The sequence below is a fragment of the Drosophila kikkawai genome, chromosome 3R, assembly GCF_030179895.1.
Source record: "Drosophila kikkawai strain 14028-0561.14 chromosome 3R, DkikHiC1v2, whole genome shotgun sequence".
NCBI classification, from domain to species: domain Eukaryota; kingdom Metazoa; phylum Arthropoda; class Insecta; order Diptera; family Drosophilidae; genus Drosophila; species Drosophila kikkawai.
The window spans coordinates 22811980-22828089 of record NC_091731.1 but is presented as its reverse complement, the minus strand read 5'-3'; the positions used below and the strand labels follow the sequence as shown (position 1 = coordinate 22828089).

Genomic DNA, 16110 nt, shown 5'->3' with positions numbered 1-16110 from the left:
AGGGACGCAGCGAGGTCATTTGGGTGGCGGTCAGCTGAGCCACTACGCTAAGCCGAGGCGTGGTGGGCCGCCCACTAAGCCGCAAAATTAATAACTCGTTATGGCCGCGGGAACTTAAACAGTTGCCGTCGCTGTATTTAAGCGTCGAACTTTCAATTGCAAACTTTTTAGTCCCTGGACGGTGGAAAATGGATCACAATCTAAGCTGGCGAAAATACCGCACAAAATAGTTGACCTCGCGGTCCTCGGAGTCCATTGTCTTCCAGTTTGCTTTTCTTCTATTAGGCCATGAAAACATTAAATAAATTGAAAACTCAGGTGCGCCGGCAGCAAGCTTAAAGCCGAGGCAAATTGAGAGCACGGGGCGTATACGCAACCAGCCAGCAGCACACCCATAAAAACAAATTCACCATCCAGGGCTATATTTTCCTTTGGTAACTTTTGCCAACCAATCGATAAATTTAAGAGCACAACATTTGTCTCCATTATCGCAAAAATCCGAAGGCAAACACTGTGCAAAAAATGCGGCAAAGGGCCACAGCACAAAAAAAAAATCTGAAAAAATAAACGAAAAACTGCGGAGCGCATAAAAGACCCATCGATGCGTGGCACCGGGCGCTGCCAGCTCCTGGCTTCGGACTTTTCCAAGGTGGGCGGGGCTTAGAGTGGGTTACCACCATCCACACACCCAACATCCCTCACCCAAGACCGGTTCCTCCCATAACAACAGCCACCCATCGACAGAGCCGCAAAGGGGCGGGCACAATAAAACAGAACAAACCAAAGACAGACCTGTTCTTATCCCAGCTACATCTGCAATATAGAGTGGAAAAAGGGGCAAAGGCAGTAAAGCTATATCAAAGGTGAGAATGTGCTTTTGTCACTGATCATAAATTTCTTACTTCGCCATCTACCTTTAACGTTTGCTTTCTCTTTCGGCTTGTGCACAACAAGAAATAACAAACTGAAGTTCTAGAAGAAAAATTTTTAATTTTACTTTTAAATAAAAGCAATGAAATATTAAACAATTTTATTAAGCCAAAGGCCCCAAAGACAATCATAAAGAAAACCTAAAATTAACGAAAAAATTAATATGAAAAATTCAAAATATGGCTTAGAAGTCAAGTTAGAATATTTATAAACTTGGTTCTTCATCGAACGAATTAAAAGCCATTTTCATTATAAAATGTATAATGATTTTCCCTCAGTGTTATCAGTGCAAAGAACGAGGCAGTAAAACGTAACAATTGACATTGGAACGCACTGAAAAGGGATCCGAGTTCGAGCTCAAAAAGAAAATACGAAAAAGGGATGCTGCTGGCTCTGATAGCAGCAAATTGGCGGGACACTCGTAGGGGGCGGGCGATGGTGGGAGAATGGGTGCGAAGGTTGCATTGCCTTGACAAATGTTTATTGAGTAACACGAGCCATAAACTGCAAGAGCTCCGCTCAGCTCCGCCCGCTGGCCAAACTTTCTGCTTTTGACCCACTTTCATGGGATCCACCGCTGCCCCTGCCCTCCTCAATTTTCTCGCATCAGTTGCCTGTTTGAAAATCTGGTGCACGTGATGCACTTGAAGGATGCGCAGTGGCTCACATCCAGCTACCATTTTATAAACTGACAACAATTTTTCATAAGACTACAGAAGCAGAAGGAGGAGCTGAAGCTGGAGCAGGAGCAGCGCTGCATCAGCATCATCAGCAGACAGCAGCAAACACAAACAACAGCTGTTTTCCGCCTCGAGGGTTGCCAGCGCCAGCTTTTGCCAGCCAGCCCCTCGCACAACTAACACTGCATTTTTGCATATCTGGCTGTTTTGTTTGGCATTTTTAGTGATTTCACTTAAATTTTCATAACAAAATATGCACAGTGCGTGCTTGCAGCTCAGTTTTGGTTCAGCTCAGTGGGTGCAGGGGGCAATGGGGGCGGCGGGACAGCGGGCAACATGTTCTGCCTGTCATATATTTTTTCAACAGATTTTTTTGCGCCAGCCCCCCAGCTCCCTGTACGGAATACGCTCTCTCAGCGGCTAAAACCGCATTTTGTATGTTTTTCAGATGCTTTTGGGAAATTGTTCATAGGGTTAGATTTCCCACCCGCCAATTCGTCGTCCTTCTTCTCCTCAAACTCTGAGCCATGTTAGCACGCCAGCGGGCGGGCTTCAATAGGGAAGGGATCTACGCTCCGGGCTGGCAAACGGCCTGACATGGAGTACGTGTTTGTATGCAGTCCTCGCCTCCATTTACTGATCCCACACTGGGCAAAAAATATATAACATTTTTAAGATTGGTGATGGAAAGACTTTTGATAATAATAATTAATTATTTCATAATGTATTCTTTGACAATACTGACTTTTATTTTTCTTACAATCCTGAATAATAGTTGAAGCATAATTATTTTTAAAAATCCATCTATTTCATTCTATTATAAATTATACATATACATCAACCTAATATCTTGTTTTTCCACCCTTCAAATAAACAGATCAAAATTATTTTTAGAAAGATAAACTTCAGCTGTGTCCCACAACAGGTTTCTTTAAATAGCAAATCTATATAAAACATTATAATCCTTAAACGATTTTCTCAGTGGGAAGCAGTTCCTGCTCTATCCGCTCCAACTCTAGTATTATATTTGCGAATCCCTTTGGGTATGTTGCCAGCAATAAATTTCCATCAGACGCCGTCGCGTAGTCGTCGTCGTTTGTGCCAGCGATTTTTCCAGCCTCTCGCCGACCGCGCCTCCATTTCCATTAACTGGCAGCGCGATTGCTTCTGCGAGTGCGAGTGCCAGCCCCAATGCCAATCCCTTTTGCTCCTGGCTTCTGGTTACTGGGGAAACAAATCTCTGGCTCAGCTGGCGCATTTGTTGGTTTGTGTTGCGGTTTTTCCGAATTCGTTTTGATTGTTTGTCATATTTTCGTGCATACAATTCATTTTCTATTGCCCAGAAAGCGGAAGCGGCTCGCCGGCCCCGTGGTGTAAGGCTCAATTACGTGACCAGGGCGACCTGGTACAGCTCTTCTCCACTCTTCCACTCTGCGGGTTGACAATATTCCGGGCTTACACGGGCTCGGGCTCCCCTGCCAGATGTACCCGACTACGAATACATATACGCTGTCATGTTTGCCTGGCTGCGCCTCCGCTCCGCTGGAGTATCGTCGTATCAATGAAATATGTTCCAAGGGATCGGGCAAGGCGGGAAAAACAGGAATATGAACGATTCCCCAGGAGGGCCGGCGGCGCATAACTTAAAACAAATACGAAACTGCAAAATATACGAGCGGGCAAATGGAAATTGAAAATATCCTATTACCAGGGGATTGGCGCCGACAGCAACACCACCGCCGCCTGTAATTGAAGGCTTCACTTGGCGGGGATTTCGCCAGGATCATGTAGGAGTAGGCTGCTATATACACATCCTATATATGTATATGCTCGTTCGAATATTAGCATAGACATTTGCACGCTGTGCGTCCCTGGGGCGATTGCCATGCGATAATTATGGCAGGCAACCCGAAAAAGACGAAGCGAGAAATCCCCAAGAAATTTATTAATTAGCACCAGCGTGGGAGGACGCAGGGCTGGAGGCGGTACCAGTAGCACCGCACTCATGTTCTGTGGCCCGGGCTCCACTCCACTCCGATCCCTCTTTACCCTCTTTTTGCTGGCTTGGGTTCGAGGGGGAAGGGAACCGTCGGGTCGTTGGATCGGAATGGGTCTGTAGCATCCACTAATCGCATTATTAACGCGCCGTTAACATTTTGCGACATTGACTTGAACTTTGGAAGTGACTTTCATGGCTAAGGCATACAGAAGTGGAGTGGGGCAGCGTGGTGTGGATTTGCTTGGCATTCAAAATATGCTTAGAAGACATGGCCAGGGCCAACGTTTATATAATACCCTTGAAGTTTTCGGCATTTGCCAAATTCCGCTTGAACGACCGCCTTCAAGTACAGGGACGGGGGCTTCCCCGAAAATGCCATGTGCCATGGCAATGCCAATCCGAGACGTAACGAAACGAGCCCCACTTCCGAGTGTCTTTGGACCGGCCATAATAAAAATAATTAATACCCATTTACCTTATTTTGCCGGCGTGGAAATCAAGCCATTATCGCCCATCCACTTGCCGGGGCGATAATTACGGCCGCCCATGCACAGATTGTCGGCTCTCCCGAAAATTATGCACTATATACTAATGACAGTCCTCGGAGGTGCAATGTTTCGGGCGGTCGGGCGCATAATGAGTGCGCATAAAGTTTTATGGCCCCACCTGGGGGATAGTGCGCGGCGGCTGAACGCTGAACAGGTGAGCCATCGACAGGTGCACGAGGAGAAATAACATAAACTCTCAATAAAACTCTTCTTTAAGAGTATGCAATCATAAATTCTGTTTTAAATTGCATAGTATATTGAATACTATATTTTTAATTTTAAAAAATATATTTTTTATAAGCCAAAGTCTGTTTTATTTGAAATAATTGCATTTTCTTCCGGTGCAGGAGTGCGTGCCAAGGTACAATGCCATGGACAGTGGCCAGCAACTTGCGAAAAAAGGGCGAGAATTTCTCCCCTCGCCGAATACGTACATTTTTCAGCGTTTTTAAATAAAATGCCAGAGGAAAAAATATCAGGCCAAATGACTGTAATTTGCATTGGCAACTCCAACAAAGAGACGCGGCGCAGTTTAACACCTGCACGAGTGTTGGTCGGTGTGTGTTTGTGTTGGACCTTTCAATTTAAACACACAAAAACACCCAGAGTGTGTGTGTGTGTGTTTGCACGGACTGTTTGCAGCACGTCACAAAAGTTTCCTGTTGAATTTCCCTTCATTTCCTGGCCAAAGAGATTATTATTTTCATTTCACGGCATGGCCAACGACACAGAAGGCTACATATTAAGCGGAGACATAGGGCGACGGTCTATATATATGTATATATATATATATATATATATATATATATATATATATAGTGTATGGGAGAGGGGGTCGCGGTCTCATTTTCATATTTATGCTGTCGCCCCGAAAACTGTTTACTTGCCAGCCGTGTATCGCCTTCATTAACGCTTCATTCGCGGCGGACTTTTAATTTTCAGGGCGAGCTGTTAAGGCCAGGGTTTTTCAGCTTTTCGTGTTTTCTTCTTTTCGTTTTTCTTTTTTTTTTTCTTTTTTGCCGGGCAACTTGCCACATCCGAACAGACGTATATCCGCACATTCGCATATCCGTGTATCCGTATATCCGCATCCTTGTGCTCGCCTTCGTCTTGGCGACCGGTCTTCCGGTCGTCCTTCGGCCTTCGTGTCGTATATTTGCATACTTCCGGTGCGCGCAAAATGATTATCATTATTATTTGTGTTGTTTGCTGTTGTCGTTACCGCGGCCATTACCGTTATTGCAACGGCACCTCGCTCCTTGCGCCTGGCTCCTCGGAGCTCATTGGACGGGATGTCCTGGAGTTCCGAAAATGGCCGCCGATGCCGATGAAGGGGAGCCGTGCGGTGGTTATGGCTTATTTGTGCAAATGAGCTGACGTCCATTACATTGCCCGTGGGGAGGCGAAATGCAAATGATTGTTTTGGCGCTGACTGGCTCAATGTCTGCCCCACACAACAAGGTCACCGAAGTAGCCCCAAGGACACTTGGCCGCGGCCACACATGAACGCATCAATTGCGACCGAAGGACCACCACCCGATCCCCACGTTGGTCTCGTAAGTGAAAGTAAGTGATGGCCTCGCTCGACTTGGCCCACATGCCATTGTTTAACGATGGCCGCCAGGGCAAAGGGCCACCTGAGTGGGCGAATAAAGCGTAATTTCCCGAGCAGATCCCTGATTGATTCGTGGCTATAAATTGGCACATTTACTTATCGAAATAAACTGGGGCTCTGGCTCTGCAAACTTTCGACCACAAAATGCTGGCCAAGTTAGCACGTTGCGCAAACAAATTGCACCTGCTCCGCTTTGATTGGCCACCTGCAGTTTCGCCTGCTTTGCAAGCCAGGTCGTAAAACACTTTTGCCTATTTCGCTGAGTTGGCTTCAGTGGATGCTCCTCGTTCAGTTCCTCCTCCGTCAGCTACTCCTCCTTTTCCTGCTGCTGCTGTTGTTTTTTAGAGCCATTTGTCCGATGCCCGCGGCTATTTACAGCCATTGTACAGACTTGGCGAATTTATCAAGCATGGCGGAGTCGCTCACTGGGTCACTGGATGGAGCAAGTGGATGTTGGATGCCGGATACTAGACGCTGGACCGGGAAGGAAAAGCGGAAGCTGCAGCTGGCATTTCCGCACACAGCCACTCCCATTTTCCCAGCTCTCTCTTTCTCTCTCTCACTCTCTCTCTCTGTCTCTTGGCTTAATTTCAAAACAGTTGCGCTTATATTGGCAGTTATGCTGCAAATTTATTGGCATGCTTTGTAAACTGGGTTAGTTGCATGTATATCTCACAGCCGCAAGCTGCGAGCCAAACGATTAACGTTGAGTAACCCAAATTGATGTCGCTGCCACCCTCCCAGGCACCCAGTGGAACATCATTTTTTCGCACTCAGCTAAGTTTCCATGGCGGCTGCTTATAGTCCATAAATTCTCATACATTGTCAAGTAATAGCTAAACCCTGTTTACCCCCCAACAGGCAAAAGTTCAAAAAGATAAAAAATACTTCCAAGAAGCAAAATAAGTTTCCTTCTCGACACAGAATGAAAAATTGAAAGTAGTACTCTTCAGGCAAATATATTGATTTAACTAGAAAGGAAGCTAACTTCAAGAAGCCAAAGTTTAAATGTCATTGCCTCTTGCAATTAAATCAGAGGACCATTATTTCAATTCAGAAGTTAATTTTGAGTTAGTTATTATTGATCACTGTGTTGCTAACTTCTGCTTAAAACATAAGGTTGGCAGGTGTATAAAAAAAAATAATTAAATGCTACACATTAAAGAGCTTCAATTAGTCTTAAAATTCAAAGGTAGTTTTTAGAAATGGGTCGGTGATACGGTTTGTTATACCATCCACTTACACATTACATACTCTCCTATTGCTTTTTAAAATATTCAACGAAAATCGAATCAAATCGATTCGAAGCGAACCTTTCTCGAATTTCATTAAGTCTTAATGTGTTTTGGAGAAAACTTTTCAAGCTTAAATCAGAAATCATATTATTTCGCCAGCCTCAAAACTCTTTTTCTGTAGGTGCATTTTGAGTGCAAAACTTATGCTATCCAAAGTCATCAAACCGGCGACATTGTATATCCCTGGAGTGGCCGTCTCCAAGTGGCATTCTCTGGCAGTGCAACGCCTGACTCGGGTTAATCCGGCGTGCGTGCTGCTTCTCATTTGGAGGTCATTACCATAGTCAAAGCCAACTTTCGCCGGAATGTGAGCTGGGCGCGCAGTTCCGTTCAGAAGACTGAAGACCCTCGTGGGGAGCGAATTGCTGCGCAGCGTTTCGGCAAAGACTGTGGAGGATTAGAGGACTAGAGTATTAGGGAACCGAGAGGAAGACAGAGAGAGAGCTCGAGATGAGGCACAACCTGGTTGCCTACCTGTACTACCTGGTGCGGGACATGTACGCCGAGCATGGGGATCCCCGCGTGGCGCACCTGCCGCTGGTGGGCAATCTGTGGATCGTGTTGGGTCTCCTTGGACTGTACCTGGCCTTTGTGCTCCACTACGGACCCCGCTGGATGGAGCACCGCGATCCCTTCGAGCTGAAGCGCGTGATGCAGGTGTACAACTTGGTGCAGGTGGTGGCCAATGGCGTGCTGTTCGTCATCGGGCTGACCTACACCTACCTGCAGCCCACCTTTAGCTGGACCTGCCAGGGAGTTGACCACGCGGACACCTCGCCGCAGATGATGATGACGCTGTACGCCTCGTACGGATACTACATGCTCAAGTACCTGGATCTGCTGGATACGGTTTGTTCGGCTTTTCGAGGAGCTGTCCAATGGATCGGTAACCCAAAGCATTCTCACTCCCTTAGGTGTTCATTGTGCTGCGGAAGAAGAACTCGCAGGTGAGCTTCCTGCATGTCTACCACCACGGCGGCATGATCTTCGGGGTGTCCATCTTCATGACCTTCCTGGGCGGTTCACACTGCACGATGCTGGGCGTGATCAACCTGCTAGTGCACACAGTCATGTACGCCTACTACTATGTGGCCTCGCTGGGCGCCCTGAAGCAGCTGCTGTGGTGGAAGCGGCGGATCACCCAGCTGCAGCTGCTGCAGTTCGGATACCTCACCTGCCACTTCCTGCTGGTGATCGTGCGGAATCCGTGCCAGTTCCCCGTCTTCATCGCCTTCATCGGCTTCATCCAGAACATCTTCATGTTCTCCATGTTCTTCGACTTCTACTACAAGACCTATGTGCGCAGGCAGCGGAAAGTCACCCCCGAGTCCCAGTTGAAAGGCAGCTGAGCCGCCGAGTCGAGCTGAAAGTATAAAGTTCAAGTTCAAGTCGCACCATTTCCATATTAAATTGTGTAATAAGCGGTCGGTCGCTTATGCAAATGGGCTCCGATCGAACCCAAGCTGCCTGGTATAAATAAACATTAGGATTGTGCCCTACCCCTCCGCTCCATCGCCACTCATCAATTGTTTTGCTTTGGTAATCAATTTCAATTTGCCGCCGGCTCAGTCCGGAGCCTCCTTCTTAAACTTGCCCAAAAAGTTCTCCCGGCCGCCTTGGGAAAACGCCAGCGACAAGTTATGAAGTAAGTTGCTGCCGCCTGCCATATCTTTTATTAAAGGGTTAAATGAAATATCGATGAAGTAGGCACCAGTAATGGTCGCCACGTGTGCCGGAGCCATGTGTCGTATGTGGCCCAGGGCCACCTTTTAACTTTCTGGCCAATGTTATTTTTTCTGTCCGACTCAAAGCCAAAGCCAAAGCCAGAGAGGAAAAAACCCCGGCAGCCAAACTCTGCTACCCCATGTTAAACACATTTGCCTAGAAGGCAGCCAGACCTCATGCACGGCTTATTCATATACATTTTTTTTTTTTGGCTTTTTTCCTTTACCGAAGTTTTACATCTGCTTTCGCTCCCTAAAAGCGAGCCCAAAAAAAAAAAAAAAAAAAAATATGAGGGAAACCGCTTTAAAAATGCTTGTAAGCGGCAGCCAGTGGAAAGCCGCAGGGCAGCGTTTGTGCCTCGTTTAGGCGCCCGCACAATATTTTTTCAGTTATGTAAATTTCGGCCCAGTCGGCATCAAAGTTTGTGCGCAGTCGAGCGAGAGCCTTCGATGGCAAATTAAAAGCCAACAAACCGAAGGTCGCCTGCCTTATTTTTGCGGCTGGCGCAAATGGAGCTTATTAAGTGGCAACAGCAGATCATTGCCAGTCGCTTGTCAAGCTCATATTGTGGCCAGCCTCCGGGAAGGCGAACGAGTCCGTCCAGCTCCAGAAGTCGTCAGTCTCCAATCCGAAATGCCAAAGTATCTGCATGTGTGCACTTGAAAATAAAAGGGAAGTTTTCAAAGTTCCGGGTTTTGAGTAACTATAATGAAACATTTGCAATTAAAGTTATTATAAAAGAAAAGAAAAGTAATATCTTACCAAAGACATGTGCCTATTGGCTAGTCTCCTCTTTAATTAGTTTTCTCAAATAATTCCTCTTGAAATAAAGAGTGCTTATTAAAAGGCATTAGTTGCCTTCACCTTTTCTGCAAAAGTAATTAACCTATGAAAGAATTACTTAAATCAATTTACAAATATTATTTTTGCTTACGAATTTTGATCTTAGAATATTCGTTCATCCTTAGCCTTATTTTCCACGAGTGTATGCCGAGTTGTTGTGCGTTTGCCAGGGACATTAAAACTTTTCTAATAACGAACTTCTACGACTGAAGCCGAGCGTAAACATTCGAGGCGGAAGCTGCTCGGCGGATGTTGTGCATGTTCTGCCCGGAACTTATGTCCGGGGTCATGCATCTGTACATATCTACAATCATACATATGTATATGTATGTAGACGCTTCTGTTTGAGCTACAATGTTGCCCGGCATCATTAACATCCGTTCGGGCAATGATCGTTGCCAAAAAGGGTTGAATGAACTCACAGCAGCCCGACCGGGGATATGAATCAGGGAAAAAGATTGGTAACCGAGCGTGGCGCACATGGCTTACATGGCGTATGCTCGATATCTCCAGCCATTTATGACTTGCATGGCATTTAAGTGCTGGCCGTAAAACTGTTATGTAAACTACGATTGCGAGTGCGATTCTTTACGGGCACTCGCAGCATTGCAATGGCCATGGCCCCGGCCATTACTCAGCATAAAACTTGGCCAGAGGCAAAGGACGAAACTCCTTGATTGCGTCCATGTACCGTGCACACAGGCGAGAGTGTATCGAGTGGGTCACGACCAGTGGCCGTTCGCCGAAGCCTGCGACAATGTTTGTAGCCGAATGTAAATATTAAGAACGGCTCGAACAGACCCATTTATTCATGTACAGTGGCACTTCCAGCAGGTCCCTCCGCAACTTTTACGACACGTGCTCCAGTGCATTCCAATCAATTCCCCGCGGGTCAAACAACCTGGTCTATATGCGAGCAGGTTACTTCCTAACCGAGGGAGAGGAGATGGCTAGGACCTCGGGCAATTATCTAGAAATGTAGGCTAATCCTGTTTACCTTTTCAAATTATCAAGAGCAAATCAATTTGCCATTGATGTTGTGCTCGCACATTTAGCCCCGGGGCCAAAAAGCTCTTTATAATCCAATGAAAATGAACCCGAATATTAAGCGACCCAAATCTGGAATCTCTTTCATGTGTGCAGGTAATCAAGTCGGGCCAAAAGCTGCTCCTTTCACCTGTTGCTGCCCACGCGGCGGATGCGTAATGAAGAAATCTAAATTCCATTAAGTTTATGCTCGCTTCCGTTCTCAGTTCAGTGCTCAATGAAAAGCACTTAGAGTGACCTTTTCTGCCTCATAGCCTGCTCTGTGCTCCAAATCCCATCCCGCTGCCCACATCCCAGATAACGGCAACAATAACACGGGAGCAGGGGCGTGGCGGGGGGCCCAAAAATGGGACACAACATTTTGGTAAGCTCAACGTATTTGCCTAATGGAGATTAGCTGGCATTTGGTTTTATTTGAATTCTGGGCCGTGGCTGGCAATTTATTGCCGATGCTTATCGATTTTTATCGATGCCAGCTTTTCCCTGCGACTTGTCCCATGTCTCCTTTCCGGTCTTGGCGCTGAGCCCTGGCAATGTCGCACTTAAGCACTTTGTATGTTTTTATCGCTGTAATTTTTGGTCTAACAAAACAATAAATTCACTCCATCCGAGCTCACTTGGAGTGGCAGGTGAACTGCTTGGCGGCAACTAAGTTGAAATCCGTAATAAATTTACGGCCGAGTGGGCGCTGGGCTGAGGGTGGTGGGTGGGTGGTCTTATCTGAGAACGAGGCAATTTCGTTAATTTGTAAGTACACGGCGCTGTAATTAAGCGAGATTTGAAATATGTGACAGGCGGACCACGCATGTGTATAACTCTCGAATAAATCAAAGTAATTAACTGCACGGCCCGACATGCAACAGGTCACGGGGTCACGCGGCACAATTACGGCCACAGTGCAAAGTTATCAATATCTGGGTTAGCGAAGGGCAGGAGGAAGTGTACACTGGTAAATAAATCACACAAACTCATATTTCAATATATAATTATAATTTTATAATCTTGTCCTTGGTATTAAAATAGCCAAAGCCAAAACTATAAAAATTTAACTAAATTGTTAGCTCTTTCGAATCCTGGCAATTTTTCTCCAAGTGCCCTTGTTGTTTCCGATTTCCCAGCCCAAAAGCCTTTTCGTGTTCATCCACATAATCAACTCAATTAATACTGAAGCAGGAAAACAAAAATGGAGACAGACCGAGACCGAAACCGAGAGCTGTCAAAGGAACAAGTGTAAAAATCAATGCGCAGCTGGTCATTAATAATGCACTGGCCACTAATGCACTGCTAATATCTAAGCCACTGGCATTTCCCGGCCAGCGGGAAACTTTGTGTTTGACTTTGAAAAACTTTGCGACGCAACTTGGGCGCACTTGTGTGCCAGCGACCAACTTATGACTTATCAATGACCAAGCTCTGGCTCGCTTGATTGAACTTTCGGATGGGGCGAGTGCGAGTGCGGTGTGGCGCCAGGACAAACTTTCCGGCAGTGTCTCCACCTTGGATGGCCACTCGCTCAGCCACTCGTTCAGTTGCAGCCATAAATCAATACATTTCAATTCCTCTCGTGCGGATGCATTCGACTCGTCTGCAGTCGAGTGCCCTGCAGAGTAAATAACCGACAAGGACTTTGCCAAGGACTTGAGCAATATCAGGCATAAATAAGCATTGCTGTTCCGTCACTCGCACTCCTGTCACGGGAATTATCCCAACAGCAGCAGGAGTGGATGGATAATGGAGATTCACTGGAGGCAGCGTCTCTAATGAGCTGGAAGCGAACGCCCTTTCGGATGCATTGTAAGTGACGGGGCTCGAGCTGGAGACGGGGATCCGAGTAAATCACGTAGCTCTTGCACTCATTAGCCGGCGGAGTAGTGCCAACATTCCGACTGGGAAAACACTTTAGCACTGCCAAATGGCTGCCAAGATGGGGCCAGGGAAATAAATGTTGAAATAATATGCTTTATTGTATAGCCAGGCGTTACCATGAATTTTGTTTCGCTTTTATATGGCTATTTATTTTTATTAGGCCTGGAAGCGGAGCGTGGTGGGGTGTACGTGAACAGGTGCTGGCTTGCCAAGACACCACGCTGCCAAAATGCCATCCCATCCTCCCCATCGTCCTCATCCCTGTCCTCACCTCATCGGGCAGCCAAGTCGAGTGTGTTTACAGAGGCGCCAACAAAGGCAATATCCATGGACTCCGCCAGCAGACTAACATTGGAAATTGCCTGAAACGAGTTGTGGACAAACAGATACACAATTGGGTAAACTTGGCCAAAATAAATACGGAAAAACATTTGTACAAATAAAATAAAATGCTAATACCAGCAGCCGCAAATATTGTGCTACAGAGTGCAACAATAATACATTTTACGCTCGCGGGAGGCGGCGAAGCTTTTAGCAAAAACAAGTTTTTAGGGGACAAGCATTTTTGTATATATCATTCTAGAGATGTACAAATTGCAGGATAAACGAGAACACATATCATATTGAAATATGGTTCCTAAGATAAAACAATTAATATAATAATAGGGATGTTAAATTCCACTAGAGCATTTTAAAGTTCTTACCTCAATGTACAGAGTAGGAATTTAATTTTTCTGGCATAAAGTTCCCTAAAGCTCCCATAAAATACTCTAAGAAATATCGAGGTCCCTGCTATCCCTAACCAAACTATGAACTGTCAGTGTCAACGGGAGGCAGGATGACGACAATGGCAAGGCTGGTTGCTAGCCCGAAAATCGTTGCCGCACGTCTGCACACAGAATGCAGTAAACATAAACTACGAGTGCAGAGGGCGACCGGACGACCACACCCACAACAACCAGAACCAGGACGCCCAACGCCCGAGCACAGTTGGTGCTAATAACTTAGTTTTCTCCTCGGTTTTTCCCGTTTTTGTGCTGCTGCCCCAACCCGCCCTGTGTTATTGCTAGCCCCCTGGTCCGATGGCAACGGGGGCCAAGTTCAAAACTTTGTGAACCCAAGTCCGCCGCACTTTTCGTTTCATTTCGCTCCGCTCCACTCCGTGAGCCATGCACATTTTTCTGTTTATTTGCCTGCACCCCCGGCCATCGGTCATGCAGCTCACGTAGCCACGGATATAAACCAAAACCGAAACCAAAAACTAAAACTAAAACACAACACAGCCCAGCGAAGGCGGCCAAGAAGTTTTCCTCGAAGGATGAAAGGTGGCCGGCGGCGATTGCAATTGTGCTATTTAATTAAAACTACATTTCGGGTCCTGCGAGAGCAGAGCAGACTTCTGGCCAGAATCGGACACTTGATGCGCCGCAGGAGTCGTAAAAAATCATGGGAAATGACCCGCTCCGAACCTCCTTAATTTGCCCTTTTCACATAATTTACTTTTTCAATAATTCACACGCCGCCAACGCGGCAGCACGCGTAAATTGCGGCCAAAACATGGCCAAGAAATTAAAAATACAACGCGGCCGGCGAAGGAGAGCGCAGAAAGGATTGCTCTGACAGCTTTACTAATTGGTTTGTTTTACTCGTGACTCTAATTAAAAAATTTACTTTACGACTCCGGCACGCGGCGGAGCAAGCGGACGACGTAATGACGGTCCGACCGGAGCGTGCAACATTATTTCGGTGGGCCAGGCCAAAACAAACAGACCGGCGAAAAAATAAAAATTAAAAATGGAGAAGGACAGGAGGAGCAGGACGAGCGAAAGACAAGATGCTGCAGTGGCCGGAAGTGGTCGCTAAAGTGTATGAAAAAACCTCAATAATGGCGGCGAAAATTGGCAGCCAGAAGGACCCCAACCCACCTTCAACCTCTAGGAGGATACCACCCAATCCACCCCCCATTGGCATTGACATCATCTGTTCGGCGGGAACATGTTCATGTTGGTCTTATCGCCGGCCACAAATCTGTGACCAGAAGCCGGGCTCGGTGCCAAAATGCGGCACCTAATGCCACACATTTAATTAGGGAGCAGGCCGAGAGAGGAGAAAAAATCGAGAAAAAACCCGGTCATTTCCCGGCTTCGAGCATAATTTTTTTTTCCATCATTTAGAAGAAGATTATCAGGGCGCGAGGCAAAAGATGCGCAGAAATCTGGCAAAAAGAAAAAAAGGGATAATTGTGAGTGGAGTCGCTGTTTGTTTTTTAATTAAACACTGGCCGTAGCAAATAAAGTGTATATATACATGAATACATATATTGACTTTAATTTCGAATGTCATTCTGGAACTTTTCATTCTGAACTTAAATAAATAAATAAATATAAACGTATTTTACCCGCCGCAGCGGAGCCGCATTAAATCGAATTAAATGCAATCAAAGCAGAGACAAGCCGACCGCCCCACACAATTATCGATGGGGGCACAGGTCTCCCGGCTCAGGACTCAAAGGACTCTAAAGAGCTAATTTATAGAGGCTAGAGGAGCCGTGTTTTTTGTCCGCCCACAAGTTGGCTGAAGTTTTTCCGAACTAGAGGACAGGGCAAAGAGAAAGAAGGGATAATTCTGTTCGACGATTGCAATTTCAAGCTGCGCGTACTCTCGAGAAATCAGGCAAACATTTCGAGTATTTCGGTTCGATTAGTTTTTTCCGGCCATCCCGGTCTCTTAGAAGAGGTCAAACGAGGCGGAGGCGGAGAAGGGGCTAGGTCAGGTGTGGATGCGGATGTCTGACCAGGTGCATTGCCTGCTCTCCGACTCCTCTATTTTTCACTATTTGCCCATGTCTGAGTCCTGGCCGGAGCTCGAGTTAGAGTTAATGCCCGTGTCTGCGTCTCTGTTTATCTTTCCTTTTTGGTGCACAAATTGGAAAAGTTCCGCGCGCCGCTCACAAAACAAATCCCACAAAGCGAGAAAAAAAAATTCCCATTTCCCCATTTCCCATCTATATTAATTTTCAGCTCGATTCTCTCGCATTCGAACTCCGAACTGGCTGAAAGCTTCGTTAATTTCGCTTAAATTAGTCGTCAATTTGTCAGAGCAAACAATTTGCGGCGGGTCCTGGCGGAAAAGCGAATGGGAAAGCGGCTTTTTGAATCGATAATTATGTGTGAGTTGGGCAAAGTGAATGCCTCCCGAGCTGCCATTCCACGTGTGCTGCTTGGGACATAATGTGCGCCATAATCATCTCAAAGGACACACAGGATTTGCATATTAAATACATTTCCCAGCGCCGGCACATTTCTTTTCGGCCCCCCCAAGGAGACAATTTCACTTTGTTTCCTTTAAACAGACAGTTTTGTTAAAATCAAGTACAAAGTGGTGGGCGAGGCACGGCACATATGTGTGCGCCCTGTTGCCAGAGATGTCGTCATCAAAACGACAAATAAACAACCCACATGTGCACGAGTACATTTTTTCCAGCCGTATGAATAAGTGAAGAGGCCGCAGAAGACATCTCCTCCGCTGCTGGATATTAAAATCCGAATTTAGCCGAAATTCA

The 16110-nt window shown here is 46.3% G+C and overlaps 2 protein-coding genes and 1 long non-coding RNA gene across 3 annotated transcripts in view; 2 read left to right on the top strand and 1 right to left on the bottom strand.

Moving 5' to 3' along the window:
• Window positions 1-16110, top strand: part of klg (klingon) — a 62085-nt gene that overhangs the window by 17052 nt on the left and 28923 nt on the right. The window lies entirely within an intron of this gene.
• LOC108073322 (very long chain fatty acid elongase F) lies at window positions 7391-8585 on the top strand. Its single transcript, XM_017164883.3, has 2 exons — window positions 7391-7916; window positions 7982-8585. The coding sequence occupies exons 1-2, from the start codon at window positions 7518-7520 to the stop codon at window positions 8414-8416; spliced, it is 834 nt and encodes a 277-aa protein (XP_017020372.1). The 5' UTR covers window positions 7391-7517; the 3' UTR covers window positions 8417-8585.
• On the bottom strand, window positions 12622-13534 carry LOC138928869 (uncharacterized). The gene is made up of 2 exons (XR_011445270.1): window positions 13253-13534; window positions 12622-12910 (listed from the first exon to the last, which is right to left on the bottom strand). It is a non-coding gene; the product is annotated as an uncharacterized lncRNA (long non-coding RNA).

Excerpts from the sequence above, each read along its gene's own strand:
- LOC108073322 (XM_017164883.3), top strand. The coding sequence starts at position 7,518 with ATGAGGCACAACCTGGTTGCCTACCTGTACTACCTGGTGCGGGACATG. Across the intron at positions 7,917-7,981 it reads ACCTGGATCTGCTGGATACG|GTGTTCATTGTGCTGCGGAA; the intron begins GTTTGTTCGGCT and ends TCACTCCCTTAG.